The sequence below is a fragment of the Centruroides sculpturatus genome, unplaced genomic scaffold, assembly GCF_000671375.1.
Source record: "Centruroides sculpturatus isolate CEXI.00-Female unplaced genomic scaffold, Cexi_2.0 scaffold439, whole genome shotgun sequence".
Classification (NCBI taxonomy): Eukaryota; Metazoa; Arthropoda; class Arachnida; order Scorpiones; family Buthidae; genus Centruroides; species Centruroides sculpturatus.
This window is the reverse complement of record NW_019384606.1, coordinates 91,713-118,005: the sequence shown is the minus strand read 5'-3', so window position 1 is coordinate 118,005 and position 26,293 is coordinate 91,713. Positions and strand designations below refer to the sequence as shown.

At 26.5% G+C, this 26,293-nt stretch overlaps 2 protein-coding genes across 7 annotated transcripts in view; both read left to right on the top strand.

Annotated features, from left to right (window-relative positions):
• LOC111625154 (probable methyltransferase TARBP1) overlaps positions 1–11,851 on the top strand; it is a 28,134-nt gene extending 16,283 nt beyond the window's left edge. The window contains exons 7-14 of one of the 3 annotated variants that reach the window (XM_023368204.1): positions 653–749; positions 825–1,023; positions 6,974–7,264; positions 8,524–8,627; positions 8,702–8,836; positions 9,106–9,281; positions 11,266–11,470; positions 11,569–11,849. In XM_023368204.1, the coding sequence (XP_023223972.1) occupies positions 653–749; positions 825–1,023; positions 6,974–7,264; positions 8,524–8,627; positions 8,702–8,836; positions 9,106–9,281; positions 11,266–11,470; positions 11,569–11,814 (1,453 nt within the window). In that variant the 3' untranslated portion in view covers positions 11,815–11,849. Of the gene's footprint in view, positions 1–652; positions 750–824; positions 1,024–6,973; positions 7,265–8,523; positions 8,628–8,701; positions 8,837–9,105; positions 9,282–11,265; positions 11,482–11,568 lie in introns of all 3 variants that reach the window. The other 2 variants (XM_023368205.1, XM_023368206.1) reach the window with 2 other exon arrangements.
• A 2,326-nt stretch (positions 11,852–14,177) lies between these two features.
• LOC111625152 (probable methyltransferase TARBP1) overlaps positions 14,178–26,293 on the top strand; it is a 33,769-nt gene continuing 21,653 nt past the window's right edge. Inside the window, exons 1-6 of one of the 4 annotated variants that reach the window (XM_023368199.1) lie at positions 14,178–14,230; positions 14,305–14,439; positions 14,709–14,884; positions 16,869–17,073; positions 17,172–17,336; positions 20,538–20,704. In XM_023368199.1, the coding sequence (XP_023223967.1) occupies positions 14,350–14,439; positions 14,709–14,884; positions 16,869–17,073; positions 17,172–17,336; positions 20,538–20,704 (803 nt within the window). In that variant the 5' untranslated portion in view covers positions 14,178–14,230; positions 14,305–14,349. Of the gene's footprint in view, positions 14,231–14,304; positions 14,440–14,708; positions 14,885–16,868; positions 17,086–17,171; positions 17,337–20,537; positions 20,705–26,293 lie in introns of those variants that run through there. The other 3 variants (XM_023368198.1, XM_023368201.1, XM_023368202.1) reach the window with 3 other exon arrangements.

The following is a 26,293-nucleotide window of genomic DNA, read 5'->3' as shown; positions in this document are numbered from 1 at the left end:
CATCTACACAATTACATTTCGTTTATTTGAATCGTCAACATATATTACATTACATTTAATGTTTATTTAAATTATCAACATATATTACATTACATTTAATGTTTACTTAAATCATCAACATATATTACATTACATTTCTACTTCAGATATACTAATAATACATTCTAATAATACTAATATATCCTAAAAATAGCAGATTGTCATTGGCAACGGCAAAAGAGTGGAAACATCATTCGCACTTGTTCAAAGAAAGTCCATTGTTCGTCTCACGTAACTGCCGAATGGAAAGTCTGTTGTTCGCAGCAAGTCCGTTGCTCGAGTCACGTAACGGTCAAACAGAAAGTCCGTTATTCGCAGCATCCGTTATTCAAGGCGTATGTTATACGAGGCACCACTGTATATAATAAAGTGAGATAGAAAAACGACAAGTTTTAAAGTTTGAGATAGTGCTTTTTAAACTGCATATCAATGTCATTCTTTCATTGGCTGCTGAATAGATGTAGGATGTATGGTGGGTGGGTTATGCAAAGGTTTTATTTCTGTTCTAGCAATTTTCTTTACGGTATATACCATTGTGAGGTTATATGCATCAAAATATGCTACTCAACTTTATTTATAATTTTACTTTAATGTTGTTATTATTTTGTTTTAGAGAACTTATATTAAATTCATTGCGAACACAAGACTTATTATTGAGAGGTGCAATTCAAACCTTTTTTATGAAATCTTTTTATCAATTAATTGACATGGTATGTAAAAGGTTATTATTTTAATGTGTTTTTTAAATTTAAGATTTTATTTTAACAATTTTTATATAAATATAGGAAAAATTAAGTCTTGAAGATATTTCAAAATTACTTATTGTTTTGAAACGAAATGAATGTTTCTGTCGAGGAACTTCTCTGTGGGATGCTACCATAGTTTGGTTGAAAGAATTATTTGATAAAAACAAGAGAATTACATCTGATATAAATAGATTTGTTATTGATATTGTGGATAATTATATTAGCTGTAAAGATAAAGGTATGCAATTAAATACAATATTTAATATTAAGTTTTTATTAATTTTTAATGTATTATAATGGTCAAATTCATTTTATGTAAGGAAATATAAATGAAAAAATAAAATAAAACTTCTGAATATTTTTTAAAAGATTTGATGTGGATTCTACAAAGCTTTCTATGTAGTGGCATGTGGTAAGATTGGGGAGTAGGCATGCAGAAAAAAGTTTTGATTTTGATAATAACAAACAATAAAAAATAATGGTAAGATGGTGACATATGCATACTGTCTATGCTTACACATAAAGTTGCAAACTTACTTATTTGTATTATAAGACATTTTTACTCAAAATTTAAAAACAACTTTAGGGGAGAGCAGGATAAAGTGGCCAGTGTGGGTAAAGTTGCCATCTGCTGTTATTTTCTGAGATAATGCTGCTGTCTAGTAGCAAGCATTTGAACTCCTTCAGCAGGAAGCTGGAAGTGTTATAAGAGCATCTGAGCAGTTTGACATAATTCTTTTTTGTGTTAGTAAAGGTTTGTGGTTTTCATCTTGTGTTATGTAAGGCAAGATAAGATAAATGTAAGATGATACTTTTTATTTTATCTAAGATAGTAATAAGTTTATAATTATTTACTTTAAACTCATTGAAAGAGTATGCTTTTGCTTTAAAACCTTGTGGAATAAAATGAAGTAGCTTGGTCAGTTTTTAGTCTAAACATGATTTTGTGTAATGGTGACCTTCCTGGCCATTTTGCCAGAAAAACTATATTACATTATTTTATCAATAAAACTAATAAATCAATGCCATATAATAATTTAAAATATAATAAAGATTAAATCTAATTTAATCTAAAGTCTAAGAATTTAAGATTACTAAAGGTTACCTATAGAAAATTAATTACATTTTACAGGTAGATGATGCAATGCCATCCCATTACAGACAAAAAACAAACCAGCAGGACTGGGATTCTCATGCCATGCAGCAGGCCATTAATGCTGTATGAAATGATGGAATTTCATGTCCTACAGTGATCACTGGCCACTTTATCCAACTAGGTTAGGTAAAGTGGCCATTTTCGTATAAAAATTTGTAAAAATTTAAAAATATTTCATGTTGTGCTAATACAAAAATAAAATTTTTTCTTGATTTTACACTACATGTAGTTTATTTAGAACTATTTTATCGTTTTTCTGAATTATAAAATATGAGTAAAAAATCATTTTAGCTTAGAGTGGCCACTTTATCCTGCTCTTCCCTATATATTTAAATTATTCCCTTTTCAGTACATTTTCTGTTGTGTTTTAGTACGCGTTCACTTCTATCTACTGGCTATAAGAGGAACAAGCTCTGCCTACCTCTCATTCTATTTCCCCAATGGATAGCATTTAAAAGAATGTGTGTATGAATTTCATGGGAGATGAAGCCAGTGCCTAATCCTATCCTTGTTCACAGGAGCCATGAAAATCTAAAAAATTTTTATCCTTACACTATGTAAGGTACAAAATGCATATTAGTGCAGAGATTAAGGTAAATCTGCATTTCTGCTATAAAAATTTAATAAAATAAAATATTTTACAGGTATTTTGAGGCCTGCACATTACAGTTTTAATTCTATGTAATACAGTACTGGACAAAATCATAAGGTTATTGCAAAAAGTGTGATAATTTGTTGAGATTGTCATATATAAATAAAATAAAATGAATGATGAGAACAATGGCATAGAAAAATTTTTTCATAAGAATTTGTAAAAATATTTAAGATGTGTTTCATGGTCTGTTACTTAATTCAAATACACCTCAAACAAAAATATAAGAGCCTAATCATGAATACTATGTTTCTTTGTGATTTGTCAAGTAATGATAGACAAACCAGGAAAAAATGTGCATACATCTCTAGCCTTACAAACCAAGTTAACATAACATAACATCAATTATTACTCAGTACAGGAGCAAACAGATAACAACAAACAGACCAGGTAAGGTAGGCAATTATCTGAGTTTGTAAGAGGACAAATTAAGGAAATGAAGCAATGTGGAAAAATGGGAGCACAAATTGCTGTTGATATAGGATGTTTGAAGACTGTTGTGAATGCCTTTCTACAAAATCCAGCTGAGTATGGAACAAGAAAGTGGTCAAGAAGACCACCAGCATTAACCAACTGCCAAAAAACTAAGTAACATCTCTTGCACATTATGACCAAATGCTTCTCTTCAGAGATAGTGGACATCTGAAGAGTGGAGTGTTCTGGAGGTACCGGTACATGAATCTTCCATGTACCTCTAGAACACATCAAAGATTCTTAGCTTCACAAAAATGAAAAGCTGCCCTCCTTTAACTGTGGTCCAGAAAAATGCATGTGTGCCATTTGCTTATCAGCATGTAACCTTTAGTGAGAAATGGAACAATATTGACTTTTCAGATGAGAAGTTTAAGTTAGATGGCTTTCAATATTACTGGCATCACATCCAAAACAATAAGCAGTACTTCTCAAAGCATCAGTTTGGAAGTGGGTTGATGATGGTCTGGAGTTCATTTGCTGCTGAGGTGTTCTAGTGATTGTGACAGTTTCTACTCAAATGACTTCTTCATCATCAGAATACATCTGTGGAATATTTGCTATCACAAGCACTATTGTGTATACCTGATGTATGAATTTTTCAACAGGATAATGCTCCATGCTATTGATCCACAAGCACAAAGGAATGGTTTTTGGACAATAGTGTTACAGTTCTGGCCAGCATGTAGCCCAGACCAAAATCCATAGAGAATCTGTGGGCTTGTTGGCACACAATATTTATGATAATGAACATCATCAATTCAACACTAAGGAGGAACTAATGAATGTCATACATACTTCACAGGAGAACTTGGATAAAAGTTTTGAAAACCCTCACAGCATCTGTGACAGAGAAATTGTTACAAGTGCTACTTAAGAAAGGTATGATGATTGATTTTTAATGCCTGATTTTTAATTCAACCAATGTATATTTTTTTATTTTGATAAAATTCAATAATTTCTGTTTTGACTTTATAATTTTGTCTAAGATGCTTTGTGTTGATTTGAATAAAAATCATAACACAAGTCTTATACTGTTTCTTTTTTTATAATCCCTAAATTTTTCAGTGTCATTGATTTTGATATTTACTTTCTTTTTGATCTTAGTTTGCTGTTTTAATAAATTATCACACTTTACAATAACCTTATACTTTTGTTCAGCACTGTATATTGGATTGTATTGAAATGTATTGCAATGAATGGTAAAAGTCAACAAACACCTACTTTGTATTTTATGATGCATTAGTTATGCCAGGTAGAAATTGTTCTTCCTCAAACATGTTGCATTTTTCAAGGAAGAGAATTATTGTTTTTAAAATGTCCAGTTGTCAACTTCTTATTAACCAAGAGCCAAAAAGTTATTGATAAAGGAAATCTATTAGAAGAAAAAAATCCATTTTAATATGCAAGTTTTGTTGTTTAGAGGAACTGCTTGATTTCCTTTTTGAACAGCAGAATTGTTTGGTTCTAGTGTGTAAAGTGATGCAGAGATAACACGTGTTAGGTTTTCAACAGTAGTTTTGGTCACAATGTCAGCACACATCACACATGATAAAAATGGTAAAATATATGATTGGGGAGAATTTTTTGGTAAATAATTATAACAGAAACAGAAATTTAAAAGAAACAACCAAAGCTTTTCATGCCTATTATCCAACTAACTGGTTTCTACTTGTTCTGCAATATTAACATTGTTAAGAAAATTCAAGCAGAATGGAAGCATTTACAAGCCCTGATCTAACTGCTGGAAAACTACAACAAATGACAAAAGAACAACTGACAATCAGTATGACTAGAAAACAACCTTTATCTTTTTTTCAGTAAAGTTGCATTGGAAGCCAAAGGTCCATTATCAGGATTTTATATGAAACTAACTTCCATCTCTACAAGCTGCAAATTCATCAGGTGTTGAATCCTATTGACAAACCATTATAATCAGGATTCTATCATTGGATGTGTGAAAAACTAATTGACAACCTTGATTTTCATTAATTTGAAAAACATTTAGATCTTAACTGTTAAAAATACAAGTTTTCTTTTTGACTGTTCATCTGAGATAAAACTATTTTAAACAACAGACATTAAAAATAATCGGATAAAATTTGATTTACTTTTTTCCCAATGTCTTTATTGTGATAAATGCATTTTGATTTAACAATCATCAGTATTACCTTTTTAACAATTGCTGGAACATTAAAGAACAAATATAATTATAACTTACAATGTACATTACATTTAAGTTATTACTTACAAATTTCGAGTTTCCGACAATTGATTGTCATTTTGTATCAACGTCATTTACAATAATGTGCTATTCCAGAGACACATACCTGGTTTTATTGCATTTCCATTTTTTCTTGCTAATTTTCAGTTCTGACAAACTGTTCTTTAATTTTTCTTTTTTTAACATTTATTTCATATAACAATATTTTACAATTATTTTCACTTCGATGTATTGTCCATGGGGACCATTTATGTTTCAGTCTTGACACTGTTGCATGTTCTTTTATTCAAGTTTTCAGTTGTCTTCCCACTTCTCCAATATACTTTGTATTTTTATCACAATCATATTTCAGTTCACAGTTTATTCCTGATTTATTTAACTTTTCTTCTTCACTTAATTTTTTGTTTTTTATTCCTGTAATGTTTAGTTTATTAGTTAACCAAAAAAAACTAAATTAATATATTCTTATTTTAATTTTTTATTTTGTTTTTTGAACAGTCCTTTTATGTAAGGAAAACTATAAAATTGCTTTTTAATGTTCCAGCAATTGTTAAAAAGTGATACTGATGAGGATTCTTAAATCAAAATGCATTTATCACATTAAAGATATTGCGAAAAAGTAAATCAAATTTTATTTGATTATTTGTAATGTCTGTTATTTAAAATAGTTTTATGTTGGATGAACAGTCAGAAAGAAAACTTGTACTTTTAACAGTTAATTATCTTAACAAATATACAATAACTGACTGAGGCTTTTTAAAAAAGTTTTTAATTTTTAACCTTATTACACTTCTTTAGTGTTTTAATATTTAGATCTGCTTGAAAACTATCTACAACTGTGGTTTGATAATCTGTCTTTGAACCAACAGTGGAACTGTATTTTCCATCAAGACTTGATTATATGTGTAGGGCCAGTTACATGACTTCCAAGATCTCCAGACTTTTCCATTTGGACTCTTTTTTTTTTTTCTTTTGGACACAAAAAAAGCTCATGTATGCCAAAACTTCTCAAAAGTTAAACAAATTAAAAGAAGAAAATTACATTTCTAATTACAAATTATTGAAATATTAATCATAGTAGACAAAATTTCTCCCACTGAATTGACCAATGCATCATGTGACAGAGGTCTATTTAAACACTTTGTTAAATCAGCCAATAATTTTTGTAATTATCTTTATTTTCTTCTTTTCTTTATTTTAAATTAATTTCAGTTTTTTTTACTTAAGCATTTGTGTTTCAAATGTAAATACATATGCCTGTCAATTTAACAGAAATAATTAGAATTTGTGTTATTTTGTTTAATTTGTTAATTTATGTAAACATTTTAAAAATTAAAGTCTTTCGTCTACAACAATATTAACAAAAGTATTAAAATAATAAAGAAAATTGATCATTGAGTTTGGAAATGTGAAATCCTTCAGAAAGAGAACAATTTCTACCTGGCAAAGCTAATTTGAGATAAGTATTTCATGATTTGCTGTTCACTGTATGAATGCATAAAAATATAATCTTCTGTAAATGCAAAAGTTATATGTATGATGTAATTAAATACAAAAAGTATTAATAGTGAATAACTTTCTCCATTAATTTTTTTTAATCTATTAATTTGTCAAATTATTTATATTAAGTGAAATATAATATATAAAAATAAAAATATATTAATTTTTGATAATATATCTAACAGATGAAACTGTCGAAATATCATTCCCTGGAACATCAAATTCTGCAGCAGTGGCCCGTATTATAGTTTTGTTTGCTGATGCGTATAATATATCAAAGGAAACTAAACATAATAAAATGTACGATAATCTTATATTTAATAAACTGTTAAAGTCTATTGTTGATATATTAGCCTCTGCAAAATCTAGGCCTTATCTTCCTGTAAAAAATATTAATTTTTGCTTGGATCTTATTTCAAATCTTCTGATTGAAACCAAAGTAAATAACCATAATTCAACACAATTTTCTAAAAATGGTAAGAACTTTATAAGCTAATACTGAAAATTAATTATAATGAATTTTTAAAATATATTTTAAAAATATTAATAATTTTTAAAAAAAGATATTTAATGAATTAAATATATTTTTTTTCATATATTCATTTTATATTCATTAAATATTTAATTATTTTTATAAATATCTTGTTTCATAATTATTATATTATGCATTTTTTCACTTCATTTAGTTTGAAAGCATAAAATTACATATAGTGCTTCTCCAGATTTACAAGCTTGGTTAATATAAAAAGTTTTTAAAGTAGTTATTATATTAGTCAGAATGTAATTCTTATCATTAAAATTGGATATTAATGTAAAAAATATTGGTTTACTTAATAGTATATATAAAATTATGTATATATTAAAGGATATAATGTTTTAAAATGACTATTTAGTATTTCGGCAGAAATAAAAAATTGTTTTATTAATGAAGTTAATAAGAAAACACTATCAGAAAGTGTAATTTTTATGTGATAACCAACAAGAGACCACCTTCCTCACTTTTTCCACAAATTTTTATTATAGTACAAATGCTTTGGATCTCATTTAGCTAAATGAAAATGGTCTCCTGTTGGTTACTAGAAAAGTTTCAGCTTTTGGAGGAGTCTGCATTTCATATGATATAAGTGATTTATGAAACAAAATAATTTTTGTATGTATTTAGTATATTTTTGGTAAAAGTGAAATAAGATTAATTTTTTTTGTCTTTTATTATTGATATATATATAATGAAGAAAATGAAACAAGAATCAAAACCTAGCATTCTTATTATTTATAATAGAATCTATAGCACAATACAAATGATGTACTCTTAGAATTTGTATAAATTTAAATAAACAAAGCATGAGAATAACATTTGGAAATAATTACAATATGATATTATAGTATTTATATTTAAAAACTAATTTTTATGTAATAAAATGTTAATGTGTATAAAAGAATCTTATATGAATATGAAGTGTTTAATTTTTAACATGATTAGTTGCATTGTTTGCCAATAGCTGAATGGTGTAAATATTTACGTTCAGAGTGTTAAGTTTAAAATTTATTATTAAATTAATAATTAGGATCTCTGTCTTAAATTAATACGATGTACTGTTTCAATATTATTGGAGAAAATCTCTTCATATTTTATATACTATTTACTGTTTGTCTTATAATCTCTCTTTTCTTAATTTTTAGTTTTATTATCTATTTCTTATTTAATTAATTATGATAATTTTTTTTTTCTGAATAGTATTAAGAAGTGATATAAGAGAAATTTTAATTAAGTTATTAAGTCCACATATAAATGAAATTTTACATCTGATAAGTAAATATATTTTACATCCATTTACTCAGGTAATTAGCTAATTACATGCCATTACTAAATTGATAAATATTTTGCATAAATTTTATTATTTCTTTTATTATAGTTTCAAAATATTGAAATATTAAGAACTTATATTGCAATATTTGAGATGATTGTAGAAGAAAGAAATTTTATTAGTATCTGGCCAACAATTCAATCATACGTACAACAATGCATACAAAGAATCTTAGAAGAGCAGGTTAATTTTTTTTGTTTTTTAATTCTTTTCTTTAAAATTAATTTTTATTTTAGTCATTGACAATCTCATTCATTTAATTATGGGCTGAATGATGAATAAATAATGTAATTTTGTAATAAAAATTATTATTTGCAAAATTAAATTATCATTTGTTACAGTTATATACTTGTACTGTAGATCTATAATTTATATTAGTTTATTTAGTAAACAGGTGAAAAATATAAAAAAAAAAATTTTAAGAGCATTTTTTTCACAATATTTATTTTCAGAAATCCACTGATACAGTTAATTTTGTTTGTTGGAATTATCTGGTATGTGTTTGCAAATCATCCGTTTTTGCAGAAATGCATAAAAATCATATCAAAAAAGAAATATTAAACATGATAAAATCTTACATTAATATGAATTGTTTAAGAAATCCATTTAGTAAGCCAAATATACCAAAGTAAGTTTTATTTATTTTTCAAATAATATAAAAATTAAGATAATATTTGATACATAATTACTAAAATGATGCTCTTAATATACAAAAATATATTTTAATTATATTAAAACAAATATAAAAGTATTTTTAAATGTAACAGCTATTTTTTAAATAAAATTAATTTAAATTTTATAGAAAAGAAAGTATAGTTTGTTTTGAATATTACATAGATTTTAATATCCGAAACTTATTACAAAAGTTTTGAATGGGTATATTTTTTGTATTTGTATTAAGAATATGGATAATATTAGTACAGTACAATGGATAAAGTTTTAGATACTTTAGATCCAGAAGAATGATTCTTGTTAACATATCGTTAACAGATATAAATAATCTGATTCCATATAATAAGTATAACTTAATTCACTGTCATTATTTATGAAGATTTTATATTATTATATTGTAAAAATTATTGTGTAAGATTTAATAGTAATTTCATATTTTATCATTAAATGATAAAGCAAATACAATTGTTAATTAATAATTTATCTTATTTTCATTTAGTAAAAATGCAAAAATCTCTTTACTGATTAAAATTTTATTGACAGATTGAAATTATAGGTGACTTGATTATACAGGAACAGTATATTTTTAATTGATAGTTGTTTTTACTTTTATTGATAAAATATATTAACTTTTATAATAAAAAATATTCCAAAATTTCCAGAGGACTAATATTTTAGAGGTCTCTTGGATATATTCTTAGACTCCTCTGGCTACAGTTATATGAACAGATTGTTTATCAAAATATTCAGGAAAACAGAAATATATAACATAAATTGCAACATCTAGCCAAAAATTTAGATATAAAAAAATTGTACTAACAAGGAGACCCTACGGCTTTGGGGAAACAGATTTTGATGATCTTTGGTGTAGAGGTAGTACACCATGTGAGTGTACTACCTGTAAAATACTAAAGTGCAACACTCAAATATAATCGAGAAAAACAAACTTAATTTATTGAAGCAATATTATATAATTACATATCATTGCCAGATGTACATGATTCTGAATGATACTTATGGTAAAAACATTCAAAACAAAAATTCTGTCTGCACCTAGAACAACAAATTAATGCTGCTTTTTTACGATTGCAAGGTATTTGTAAACGGTCTGATGAGAAACAAGCTTCATTTACATTTGTAAAAAACTTTCTTATATCACAGAGTCCACTGGCATACCAAGCATATTTTATCATGTCACAAAATATTGGTGTTGATAATTGATGGCTAATTGAATGTATATTTTCAGGCAATCCTCTCGAGAATGAATTTCATAATTTTTGTCCAGTAGTTAAGTGCTATTTTGTAATTGTTTAATGAAATTTTTTGTTTGACTATAAAAATAGACATCACATGGTTGAACTAATGGAGTACATTTTGGTGGTATAATTTTAATTTTGCATGTAAGCAGAAGTACACATAATTTATATATAAAGTGCTAAAGAAAACTTTAAGTTCATTTTTCTCGATTATATACGAGTGTTGCACTTTAGTATTTTACAGGTAGTACACTCACCTGGCGTACTACCTCCACGCCAAAGATCATCAAAATCCGTTTCCCCAAAGTTGTAGGGTCTCCTTGTAAGATGCTATCCTTATTTTTAAATTGACAATGTAAAATAATTTTGGAATTATTTCTAATATTAAATATTATGTAAATACTTTTTAAATATGACTATTTGACAACATTAACTATTATGATTTCCACTTATTAAATAATTTATTAAAAACATTATATCAAAATTAAAAAAAAAATGTTTGTGTAATTATGGCAATATTTAAATATTAATTACATTTTTTATTTATCATACATAATTATTTATAAGAATTTAAAGAATTTTTTTTATAATTTTAAAATTAAACCTGTTTTTATCTTGAAAATTGTACTGAGAAATATTCCATAGAAATATTTATCTAATTTTCTTTTTTTAACAAATTTTTAGTGACAGAATATCTCAAGCATTTTGGAGAGAGCTTACTTCAAATGCAGAATGTGCTATTTGGCAATGTATTGAATATTATTTAAGAAATGAAAAAGACGAAATTATTATTGATTATTTAGAAAAAAATTCCATGCATTTCTTAGAAACAGGATCTTCTAAAGCAATTGTTTTCTTATTTAAATGTTTACATCATGTATTGCCAAGGGTAAAAAATAAGTTAAGAATGTAGATTTTATGATTCATTCAATGATTAATTTAATTTTATAATAAAATAATAATGTATTATAATATATATATTTATAGATGTGCATAAATGAAGAATTATTTACTGCGGTTGTTGAAGAAAGCTGGAAAATATGTCTAGAATTGAAAAAAAATGAACTGTTCAAACAAGCAATAGAAGCCTTTATATACATGACATATTCTCCTATTACAATGATTCTTCCTTCGTTTAAAATGTTAGATGTGGTAAAGTTAATTTTAAATATCACATTTTATAATTTAAATACATTTATTATAAACCTTTATATGAATGACATTTGGAAGTAATTTTTATAGTGTATACAGTCCACAATGATAGGATGAGTTTTATTGAAAACTTATAATAGGCATATATATATACTTTGATAATACAGTTGATAATGATTAATTTTATATTGGTAAGTTATATATATAATTTCATATTGAAATTAATTATTGTCAACTTAATTTAATAAGAAGATATTTGAAACCATAAAAATGTTGAAAAACTTGTTTTTATTAAGTAAAGAGATTTGTGAATTATGAATAATAAACTTTCATTTTTTTATTAAAAATAACTTTTATAGTTTAAGTGAGATCACAAATGTATAACTATAATGTTTAATAAAAAACAACTTAGCTAATTATTCATATTTTGATTATCAGTTGATGTGGAGATACTGATTCTTATTATTGGCGCATTTTAATATTACTAGCATCTGTTTCAACTTTTTGTTATGTATACATAGTAATTTTTAGGCTCTGGTCTAGTGAAATTTGAAAATTTTAGTTGCCAACTCTACTGATGATGATAACTGACTGATAAGGCTACAATTAATATATGTTCTTATTTTATTGACTCTGACATCAAAAGCATATATTAAAATATTTAAAAAATGTATAAAATGAAGATTTATTAATTGTAATTATTATTATTATTAATTAATTTTTGCAGCCACAAATTCTCACTAACCTGCCAAAACAGTCCAGTTATGTCAAAGCTATTACCTTTCTAACATTTTTGACCTACTCAGATGATCTTCAGGAAATTGGAATACTGGAATGCTTGTTTTTATGTTCATTTCAAATTAAATAAATTTTTAATTTTTGCTGTCACACACATTATGGAATGTCTTGCTTGATATGCAATTTATGAGGTAGTATCAAAGCATGCTTGCCATGCTTTCAAGATTATTTTTACTTCTTTGTTATTAATACAGTTTCCTTCCCTGGTTGCCTTGAAAATGTCAAGAGCCTCCATCTCTCTGAAATATTCTCCACATACAGATGTTTTTAAGGCAACCAGATAAGGGAACTGTGTTAATAATAAGGATGAAAGAATGATCTTGAAAGTATGGCAAGCATGCTTTGATATTACCTTATAAACTGCATATCAAGGCATTCTGTAATGTGCATGACAGCAAAAATTAAAGTTTATTTTGATTTGAAATGAACATTAAATGAGCATTCCAGAATTCAAATTTTCTGAAGACCTTGGAGTAGGTCAAAAACATTAAAAAGGTGATAGTTTTGACACAACTGGACTTTGATTACAGTAAGTGTGTATAAGTACATTTTAACTTGTATGTTTTGGAACATGTTGATTCTGATATTAAATGAATTATCACAATATCCATGATTACAATTATCAGATTTTGATACATATTATTATTTTTAAAGANAAATTGGATATTAATGTAAAAAATATTGGTTTACTTAATAGTATATATAAAATTATGTATATATTAAAGGATATAATGTTTTAAAATGACTATTTAGTATTTCGGCAGAAATAAAAAATTGTTTTATTAATGAAGTTAATAAGAAAACACTATCAGAAAGTGTAATTTTTATGTGATAACCAACAAGAGACCACCTTCCTCACTTTTTCCACAAATTTTTATTATAGTACAAATGCTTTGGATCTCATTTAGCTAAATGAAAATGGTCTCCTGTTGGTTACTAGAAAAGTTTCAGCTTTTGGAGGAGTCTGCATTTCATATGATATAAGTGATTTATGAAACAAAATAATTTTTGTATGTATTTAGTATATTTTTGGTAAAAGTGAAATAAGATTAATTTTTTTTGTCTTTTATTATTGATATATATATAATGAAGAAAATGAAACAAGAATCAAAACCTAGCATTCTTATTATTTATAATAGAATCTATAGCACAATACAAATGATGTACTCTTAGAATTTGTATAAATTTAAATAAACAAAGCATGAGAATATCATTTGGAAATAATTACAATATGATATTATAGTATTTATATTTAAAAACTAATTTTTATGTAATAAAATGTTAATGTGTATAAAAGAATCTTATATGAATATGAAGTGTTTAATTTTTAACATGATTAGTTGCATTGTTTGCCAATAGCTGAATGGTGTAAATATTTACGTTCAGAGTGTTAAGTTTAAAATTTATTATTAAATTAATAATTAGGATCTCTGTCTTAAATTAATACGATGTACTGTTTCAATATTATTGGAGAAAATCTCTTCATATTTTATATACTATTTACTGTTTGTCTTATAATCTCTCTTTTCTTAATTTTTAGTTTTATTATCTATTTCTTATTTAATTAATTATGATAATTTTTTTTTTCTGAATAGTATTAAGAAGTGATATAAGAGAAATTTTAATTAAGTTATTAAGTCCACATATAAATGAAATTTTACATCTGATAAGTAAATATATTTTACATCCATTTACTCAGGTAATTAGCTAATTACATGCCATTACTAAATTGATAAATATTTTGCATAAATTTTATTATTTCTTTTATTATAGTTTCAAAATATTGAAATATTAAGAACTTATATTGCAATATTTGAGATGATTGTAGAAGAAAGAAATTTTATTAGTATCTGGCCAACAATTCAATCATACGTACAACAATGCATACAAAGAATCTTAGAAGAGCAGGTTAATTTTTTTTGTTTTTTAATTCTTTTCTTTAAAATTAATTTTTATTTTAGTCATTGACAATCTCATTCATTTAATTATGGGCTGAATGATGAATAAATAATGTAATTTTGTAATAAAAATTATTATTTGCAAAATTAAATTATCATTTGTTACAGTTATATACTTGTACTGTAGATCTATAATTTATATTAGTTTATTTAGTAAACAGGTGAAAAATATAAAAAAAAAAATTTTAAGAGCATTTTTTTCACAATATTTATTTTCAGAAATCCACTGATACAGTTAATTTTGTTTGTTGGAATTATCTGGTATGTGTTTGCAAATCATCCGTTTTTGCAGAAATGCATAAAAATCATATCAAAAAAGAAATATTAAACATGATAAAATCTTACATTAATATGAATTGTTTAAGAAATCCATTTAGTAAGCCAAATATACCAAAGTAAGTTTTATTTATTTTTCAAATAATATAAAAATTAAGATAATATTTGATACATAATTACTAAAATGATGCTCTTAATATACAAAAATATATTTTAATTATATTAAAACAAATATAAAAGTATTTTTAAATGTAACAGCTATTTTTTAAATAAAATTAATTTAAATTTTATAGAAAAGAAAGTATAGTTTGTTTTGAATATTACATAGATTTTAATATCCGAAACTTATTACAAAAGTTTTGAATGGGTATATTTTTTGTATTTGTATTAAGAATATGGATAATATTAGTACAGTACAATGGATAAAGTTTTAGATACTTTAGATCCAGAAGAATGATTCTTGTTAACATATCGTTAACAGATATAAATAATCTGATTCCATATAATAAGTATAACTTAATTCACTGTCATTATTTATGAAGATTTTATATTATTATATTGTAAAAATTATTGTGTAAGATTTAATAGTAATTTCATATTTTATCATTAAATGATAAAGCAAATACAATTGTTAATTAATAATTTATCTTATTTTCATTTAGTAAAAATGCAAAAATCTCTTTACTGATTAAAATTTTATTGACAGATTGAAATTATAGGTGACTTGATTATACAGGAACAGTATATTTTTAATTGATAGTTGTTTTTACTTTTATTGATAAAATATATTAACTTTTATAATAAAAAATATTCCAAAATTTCCAGAGGACTAATATTTTAGAGGTCTCTTGGATATATTCTTAGACTCCTCTGGCTACAGTTATATGAACAGATTGTTTATCAAAATATTCAGGAAAACAGAAATATATAACATAAATTGCAACATCTAGCCAAAAATTTAGATATAAAAAAATTGTACTAACAAGGAGACCCTACGGCTTTGGGGAAACAGATTTTGATGATCTTTGGTGTAGAGGTAGTACACCATGTGAGTGTACTACCTGTAAAATACTAAAGTGCAACACTCAAATATAATCGAGAAAAACAAACTTAATTTATTGAAGCAATATTATATAATTACATATCATTGCCAGATGTACATGATTCTGAATGATACTTATGGTAAAAACATTCAAAACAAAAATTCTGTCTGCACCTAGAACAACAAATTAATGCTGCTTTTTTACGATTGCAAGGTATTTGTAAACGGTCTGATGAGAAACAAGCTTCATTTACATTTGTAAAAAACTTTCTTATATCACAGAGTCCACTGGCATACCAAGCATATTTTATCATGTCACAAAATATTGGTGTTGATAATTGATGGCTAATTGAATGTATATTTTCAGGCAATCCTCTCGAGAATGAATTTCATAATTTTTGTCCAGTAGTTAAGTGCTATTTTGTAATTGTTTAATGAAATTTTTTGTTTGACTATAAAAATAGACATCACATGGTTGAACTAATGGAGTACATTTTGGTGGTATAATTTTAATTTTGCATGTAAGCAGAAGTACACATAATTTATATATAAAGTGCTAAAGAAAACTTTAAGTTCATTTTTCTCGATTATATACGAGTGTTGCACTTTAGTATTTTACAGGTAGTACACTCACCTGGCGTACTACCTCCACGCCAAAGATCATCAAAATCCGTTTCCCCAAAGTTGTAGGGTCTCCTTGTAAGATGCTATCCTTATTTTTAAATTGACAATGTAAAATAATTTTGGAATTATTTCTAATATTAAATATTATGTAAATACTTTTTAAATATGACTATTTGACAACATTAACTATTATGATTTCCACTTATTAAATAATTTATTAAAAACATTATATCAAAATTAAAAAAAAAATGTTTGTGTAATTATGGCAATATTTAAATATTAATTACATTTTTTATTTATCATACATAATTATTTATAAGAATTTAAAGAATTTTTTTTATAATTTTAAAATTAAACCTGTTTTTATCTTGAAAATTGTACTGAGAAATATTCCATAGAAATATTTATCTAATTTTCTTTTTTTAACAAATTTTTAGTGACAGAATATCTCAAGCATTTTGGAGAGAGCTTACTTCAAATGCAGAATGTGCTATTTGGCAATGTATTGAATATTATTTAAGAAATGAAAAAGACGAAATTATTATTGATTATTTAGAAAAAAATTCCATGCATTTCTTAGAAACAGGATCTTCTAAAGCAATTGTTTTCTTATTTAAATGTTTACATCATGTATTGCCAAGGGTAAAAAATAAGTTAAGAATGTAGATTTTATGATTCATTCAATGATTAATTTAATTTTATAATAAAATAATAATGTATTATAATATATATATTTATAGATGTGCATAAATGAAGAATTATTTACTGCGGTTGTTGAAGAAAGCTGGAAAATATGTCTAGAATTGAAAAAAAATGAACTGTTCAAACAAGCAATAGAAGCCTTTATATACATGACATATTCTCCTATTACAATGATTCTTCCTTCGTTTAAAATGTTAGATGTGGTAAAGTTAATTTTAAATATCACATTTTATAATTTAAATACATTTATTATAAACCTTTATATGAATGACATTTGGAAGTAATTTTTATAGTGTATACAGTCCACAATGATAGGATGAGTTTTATTGAAAACTTATAATAGGCATATATATATATACTTTGATAATACAGTTGATAATGATTAATTTTATATTGGTAAGTTATATATATAATTTCATATTGAAATTAATTATTGTCAACTTAATTTAATAAGAAGATATTTGAAACCATAAAAATGTTGAAAAACTTGTTTTTATTAAGTAAAGAGATTTGTGAATTATGAATAATAAACTTTCATTTTTTTATTAAAAATAACTTTTATAGTTTAAGTGAGATCACAAATGTATAACTATAATGTTTAATAAAAAACAACTTAGCTAATTATTCATATTTTGATTATCAGTTGATGTGGAGATACTGATTCTTATTATTGGCGCATTTTAATATTACTAGCATCTGTTTCAACTTTTTGTTATGTATACATAGTAATTTTTAGGCTCTGGTCTAGTGAAATTTGAAAATTTTAGTTGCCAACTCTACTGATGATGATAACTGACTGATAAGGCTACAATTAATATATGTTCTTATTTTATTGACTCTGACATCAAAAGCATATATTAAAATATTTAAAAAATGTATAAAATGAAGATTTATTAATTGTAATTATTATTATTATTAATTAATTTTTGCAGCCACAAATTCTCACTAACCTGCCAAAACAGTCCAGTTATGTCAAAGCTATTACCTTTCTAACATTTTTGACCTACTCAGATGATCTTCAGGAAATTGGAATACTGGAATGCTTGTTTTTATGTTCATTTCAAATTAAATAAATTTTTAATTTTTGCTGTCACACACATTATGGAATGTCTTGCTTGATATGCAATTTATGAGGTAGTATCAAAGCATGCTTGCCATGCTTTCAAGATTATTTTTACTTCTTTGTTATTAATACAGTTTCCTTCCCTGGTTGCCTTGAAAATGTCAAGAGCCTCCATCTCTCTGAAATATTCTCCACATACAGATGTTTTTAAGGCAACCAGATAAGGGAACTGTGTTAATAATAAGGATGAAAGAATGATCTTGAAAGTATGGCAAGCATGCTTTGATATTACCTTATAAACTGCATATCAAGGCATTCTGTAATGTGCATGACAGCAAAAATTAAAGTTTATTTTGATTTGAAATGAACATTAAATGAGCATTCCAGAATTCAAATTTTCTGAAGACCTTGGAGTAGGTCAAAAACATTAAAAAGGTGATAGTTTTGACACAACTGGACTTTGATTACAGTAAGTGTGTATAAGTACATTTTAACTTGTATGTTTTGGAACATGTTGATTCTGATATTAAATGAATTATCACAATATCCATGATTACAATTATCAGATTTTGATACATATTATTATTTTTAAAGATACACTTTTACAAATAATTCTGTAATAAATTATTTAACATAAATTTTTTTGTCATGTTACATACATCTATGAAAATTCATTCATCAAATGAATAGTTTAATTATTAATTTTTATATAATAATCCCAACGATTGCCTAAATATTGTGCCACCCAGACCCAGACTGGCTTGGGGTCTGGATGGTGCAATTGGTAGCACACTGCACAGCAAGCAGAGGCTGCAGGTTCAAGCCTCACCCTGGGTCAGTTATTTTCTTCCAGAAGGTTCTAAATTATTTATTAAATTATTAAAATTATAATTATTAATTTAGATAAGAGATGGAGCCTAACGCTTACTTCTAGTACCAAATTTATTTGTATTAATTATTTGATTATTTAGGCAATCGTTGGGATTACTATATTAACTCATTGGGCTTTGAGATGTATATTATATGTATATAATTTTTATGTTTTTAATGACTAATGATCAATTTATTAAATGTTACTAGTAAAATTTAATTAATTAATGGTAAAATTATATTATATTTTTCGTTTTTGTACAGTTGAATTAATTGAGGCAGAGCGTTAGCAAAGCCTGTTTTATGTGGCTTACAGAATTGTGTTTGTTCTCAAAATTTGTTTGATCGATTTTGATTAAGCTTTGCCATTTTCCATTAATTTTGATGAGGAACCCAAAAGTGTAATAAAAAATGGATGTCTATGACTTTGTTTTCGAGATATAAGGTCTTAGCACCAGTGCACACAACAAAGCAATATCACATGAATCACATGACTTTTTCAGGCTATGTTATGCAGCTGCTAGCAAGTTTTCTGTGGATGTATAGAATCAAGTTCACTCTCAAAATTTAATTGGCCAATTTTGATAAAATTTTGCCATTTTCCATTAATTATAATGAGGAATCCAAAAAATGTAATGAGGGTCCATGACTTCATTTTCGATATACAGAGGGGTTAAACTGACAATGTCCATGCTTTCTGATGTGACTGAGCACACCTAATGAAATTTAGACGTAGAGGTCAAAAACAATTAAAAAATGCATTGCTTGTGCCTAATTGAAAATAGCTGCAAAAAAACAAGTGAAACACAAGAACAAAGCAATCTCCATTGATTGCTTCTTGGATTGTTTCTTCATGTCAGTAGGTATGAGGATAGTCTCTTTTCTGGCGGCAAGTGCAAAGTTCACCTGTCTGCAAACGTCAGTTACAAGGATCACTTCTGTATCTAACAAGTGCAAGGATTGCTTTTTTCTTTCTCTCTGGCTCTGTCTCAATTCTATTGCAATAAGACAAAGTTGTGCAATGTCCTAGTAATTAGTCTGTTTGCCAGACTAGGATTTAGTATTGTAGAAAACTTTGAAAGTAATCTTCATTTTCAGTACAAACAGTGTTGTAAAACTTCCGAAATATTATGTAATTAAAGAAACTTTAATATTAAAATAATAACAATATTTTATTTCATAATTTTCATCAATATTAAATTGATGGAATATTATTTGTGAGAGTTGTTATACTAATTTAATATAGTGATTTACAGTGATATCTCTAATAATATAAAAATTATTTCAGATAATATTTTGAATGATGTATAATTTTAAATGTGGAAAATGTTTTATAATTTTTTATAATTAAATTATATGTTACAATTTTTAAAATGAAGTCATAAATTTGTACCTAATATTATATTGATGTTGATAATTTTATATAAAAGCAAATAGATGAGAAATTTAACAATATTATTTTTCATTTTAGAATAAAAAGTTATTAATTGAATCTGGAGAAACGAGTTCTTTCATCATTTTTTATTTAATTGAACATTGTACAAAAATATGGTCAGATAATCCTTCCTGTTTAACTAATAATCTGGAAATATTGTGTGCAGCACTTACTTATGGACCAATTCATAGAAAAGATCAAAGGTAAAATATTTTTAAATATTTGAATTTAAGGGCATTCAAATATTATGTAATTATAATTTGCATCATTATTGACTATTTTTTTATTTAATGTATGTGTTACCGCTAAAGCTCGAAATCCGTTAATGTGTACATTACCTAGCTAATCTGCAGATTAACTAGGGTGATCCGTTAAAGCTGCGAAAATTGTTCAATTTCTCAAATTACCTAGGTAATTTGCAGAGTATCTAGGTAATCTGCACATTAACGGCTTCCGTATCGTTAAAGTTCAAAAGTTTGTTTCTTTCACTTCCTTTCCCCACTCCTTCTTTTTACGTAGATAAATTTAAATCCTAGAATGCAAGCAAGCACCGAATTGGTGAGTAAAATCAAGAAAAGATTCTTCGCAAACCTCTTTAGCGAAGATTTAAAATATAATACGTAGTGTTTTAATAACAAACCAAAGTATGATTCCATAATTGAAGATGTAAAGCAAATAAAAGTTTCCAAGAAGAAAGAATCATCTCGAGATTATCAAATAATTCAAAGGTGTGATGTGTTGACTGTACGAGGCTGTGAAAAACTCATTGAGCCGTTGTCAGATGCGCGAGAAAGGTTTGAAAAAGTTTGTCCATGCCGGAGAATTGTTTGACATTCGATAAAAACTGAAGAAGACCTTGAAAAATTAGAAGATTCACAAGAGACTGTGATTATGAGATCACAGTCAAATCTTACTCAAGAGGACATTCCGTTATCCCCCGCTTCTACAGAATCACCTATAGAAATACAAGAATTTACCGATAGTAATCTTAAACTGCCTTCTATACCGTTGATTGATGATGCAGTCACGAAGAATATTCAGTTACCCTGCACCTCCAAGGAATCGCCTCTGCAAGTTGAAGAAGTCATCACTGAGTTACTCTCAACTTCAGCAGAATCGCCATCACAGTTTCGTACGGAGCCTGTAAAGAGCACTATACAAGACATAGTCTGTATTGTTTGCTCAAAAGCAGCATCAAGTGCTCACAAGTGTAAATCGTGTAATATGTTTGTTCACGCAGTTTGTGGTGAAGTAGATCCTAAAGAGGAAGGGTATGGTAAGAATGTATTGTGCATCATCTGTAAAAAGAATATGGATCAGAAAATACAGCGTGATGAAGCCAAGAAATGTTTAGAAAAGCAAGCAAAGAAAATGTTAGCAGTTTCTAATGCAAAGCACCCAAACGTCGATGAAGGTTTCGCTGTGAGAATTAAAGTACCCGAAGAAGACAGAGCAAAAACTGATGCACGTTCAATTTTAGCTGTGGTTCTTAGTAAAACAGAGGATGGCTTTTATAAACTTGATACTAAAACAGGTATTTTAAAACAATTGTATGCAAAATCTGAATTCAGTGTTTGCAAAGAGAGATTTTTAACGAAAGAAGATGGATGTCCCTGCTGTAGAAATATCTTTACGTCAAACAGCAATAAAACAATCCCTTGGTACTGGGCAGGGTTTCAGAAAATGTGACTGCAAATCTAAATGTACCACAAATAGGCGTGCTTGTCGCAAAAACCAATTGCTACGTAATTCAAAGTGTCACCAATCTTTAGATTGCACTAATAAGTAAGTACAATTTTATCATATGTTTTGCAAATTCATTTCCCTAATAGTAATAATATTTTAAACGTTTGATTTTTGTATTCAAGTTTTTTTAATTGATTGATGATTGATTCAATCAACTAATTTGTTGATTGTATTAACTTGATTCTTTAGATATTGAAAATTAAATAAATAATGTTATGTTAATTTAAGCATACAGAAAGAAACATTGCTGTTGTTCCAGCAAACATCTTATTTTCACTTTACCGAGTGCCTAGTAGGTAATTCGCAGATTACCTAGATAATCTGCAGATTACCTAGGTAATTTGAGAAATGGAATAATTTTCTGAGCTTTAACGAATAACCCTAGTTAATCTGCAGATTAGCTAGGTAATGTACACATTAACGGATTTCAAGCTTTAGCAGCAACATATGCAATTATAAGTACAGTGGAAACTCAATTATCTGAATTTGATGGGACCAGGGGTTTTTTGGATAATTCAGGAACTCATTTGTTTTTCTGTTTTGGGTACATCAAGCACTGTGCATTTAAAGTTTCATGAACAATAAATTCTATAATGCAATTATTGTATTTGAAGGTAAAATCTAATGTAATGTTATATACAGTGGTGATATTCGAAATATTTAACAAAGGGTTCGCTAACAGAAAATTTTTCCAACGCTTTAAACCCCACTCCCGAGATATCTCGGAAAAGTTACATAGCGTTACATAAAACTCGGCCGTTTGGACCCCCTAAGAATTCTTGTTTTTTAATTTTTAAAATGTTTTTTAAGTCTCCAAATTTTTTCAAAAATTTTTTCCCACGCAAAAAAATTTTATCGCGATTTTAATTTACCTTTAATGACGCACGATTCACGCTTAATTGCTTTTTAATTGTTTTTTAATGGGAGTTTGATATCAAATTTCATTCATCGTTCTAAAGTTGTAGTGCACAAATTTTCCTTCGGTAAAGTTATTTAAAGCTAGTTTCTGATGTCAAAAACGACCTCCGATAGTTTTTAAATTTTTTTAATTAATAGATTTTATTATATATAAGTTTAATTAAGTCGGGGGGTCGGAAATCGCAATAAAAATTTTAATTTTTTAAAAATATACGGCCAGCTAGTATTCACCCTACTATAAACCCATCGCCTCCCGAGACTTCTATGAGAATGTCCCGGGAAATCCGACTCCAGCTGTGTTCAAGGTCATCCAGCTGTTTAAACAATGACTCATCAGCGTCAGATTTCACAGAAAGACAAGACAAAGGAAAATAAAATCTGAAGCTTTTTCTTCAAAATTAACGCATTTCTTTCGTTTTTTCAGTTTTAACTATTTTTTATGTTTAATTACATTAATATCAAAAATTGCTAGAGTCCCAAAGAGTTAACTTTCCCTATGACTTTTTCTCAAGAAAAAACTTTTCTAAATCATTTATTTTGTCATTAGGTATTATTATAATAATAAACAGATCTCATCGTTTCTCGAAATACAATATCTTTTTTATTTCGCTGTTGATAGCCCGACACGTGTTCCGCAGCCATCTTGTATTTCTCGCGCGCGTGGGATTGTGGGATCCCACGTATGACTGGACCTAGTTTTATGAACTCTCTTGAGTCGATCGCGATTAAATCTCGTTTCAGTTGAGATTGAAACGGTCGATGGAGGTTATATGCGAATGGCGTACAAGGGGAACATGGCGAACGGGGTATAAGGCTCTAGTTTAGTAGTGTTACAGTGTATAATACGTATATTTTAATATATTTTTTAAAAGAAACAAAACCGCTGAGAAATGTTACGTGTGTTTAACAACGGGTTCGAAAAACTTTGAAAATTTTAACAACGGGTTCGGCCGAACCTGGTTGAACCCGCTGAATATCACCACTGGTTATATACAATCAATCGTTATTTTATTAAGGTGTGAACACACACATCCCGGCCCCGCATAATAGCATTACCGGGAGTAAAGTACATCAACATAATTTTACAAACAATTCTTACAAGGATAAATACATTCAACATTACAATAGTGAGGATATTTATATTATTTACAGAAGTAATTTCTCATGTTGTTTATCAGGTCATGTGAAATGGTTATATTAAAAACAATGATGACAATTATAAAGTATGATCATTTTCAAAATGAATAACAGCATTTTAAAAAAATATACATATTCAATAATGGTAGAAGGTGCATTCCATATTATGATTACTTGTGTTGTATTATTTTATACATTCAATATGTAGAACACATGTTATAATATGTAATAATTAAATATCATATACAGATTAAATAAATGTGCAATTAATACTATAACTAAATAATATGTTTATCAACAATATAATGAATAGAATAGACAAGTGTATCAATAACAGAAAGGTCACTGGATCTACAATTGTTAATGAAATATATCAATAATGAATAAGATATTTTAACAGGATACAAGTATTTAGGCATTATGGTATATATATATATCTTACATTCAATGTAGCAAACAATTTGTCCCCACAATTAACATTTAATACATGTATAATAAAATGAGCCATCATAGTATGCAGAACAAGCATATACAGTATATATTATGCAAGTAACACAGAATTAATTAATAAAATTATAAATATATTATACAATAGAACAAAATTAATTAATGAAGTCAAATAATAATTAAACAGTAATTAAAACAACAAATATTAATAATAAGAAGTATAGTAAACAAGTGAGAGTTCACTACATCAAACATGCAAGCTGCACAAAAGTTTTACTTCAATCAATGATAATCTCCATCCATAATCTATGTCCAAATCAGTCAGCAAAGTCCTGTAGCTGTAATTGAAGTACCTGATGTAATGTTATATAGTATATATATAACATTACATTAGATTTATTTAGATTTAGAACATTACATTACATTAATTGTAAGGTAATATATATTACCTTACAATTAATTTCATAGCACTACAATTAACAGATGACTAATTATTTCAGTTTCATGGAGAGTTTTATCTGTGTGTGTTATACTTTGTGGTATGTACAAAGCTACACATTCTGTTTTTTTTTTTTTTTTTTTTTTTTTAACAATTTTAGATAATTGAGTTTCTACTGTATTGTTTGATCATGTTGCAAATTTCAGTAATATTATATGCATATGATTATAATATATTACATTTTACACATACAATAATTGATATAAATTAATCATTCTGTCTTAGTATTTAAAAAGTTTGTCAAAATTTAATTAGGAATAAAAATTAACTACTTTTTAGATAATTGACAATAGTATTTTTGAATGTTTGTTATAAAATAAATTAATAAAGCAAAATTTTTAAAAATATTCAAAAATTTAAAAATATTTTAGATAACTATTGAATTAGATCATCCTCCTCATTTGAGTAATGACAAGATATTCTTTTGTCCCTCCCTCATTTCAAATGCTAATGTAATGCATGAATGTTTGCTCATGAAATAGCAACAAAAGCTCAATAATGAATATGCAGTCAAATTTTATTAAAAAGAAATGAACAGCACAGAAATGTTTCTGTGCTATTCATTTCTTTTTAATAAAATTTGACTGCATATTTATTAAAACATGAAAAAAGAAAAACATTTTAAAATGAAAAAATCTAATTTTAAAATGTTTTTAAAAGAAAAATATTTTATTGTCAGAATTAAAAAAAAATTTTAAATTTTTTTAAAATTCTGATTTAAGTTTATTCTTTGATTTTTCTTAATTCAAATAGACATATATAAATATTGGATCTGTGTTTGAAATGTCAGTATCTTATTTATGAGGATTCAATAAACTTTATAGTTTCTTTTTAATATAAAGTTAATGCTGAGAGTAATCACTTGTTCTTACCTATTAGATAATATTCTTATGATTTGGAATCTAAATAAAAGTCTGAAATCTTTATTGAAATGTCTAAAATTGAATTCATTGAATTTTGGATTAATAGTGTTCAAATTAGTTTCTTTTTGGCTTCATTTTCTTGATTTAAGAATTTTCAAAAAAGTAAATGTTACAATTTTTCA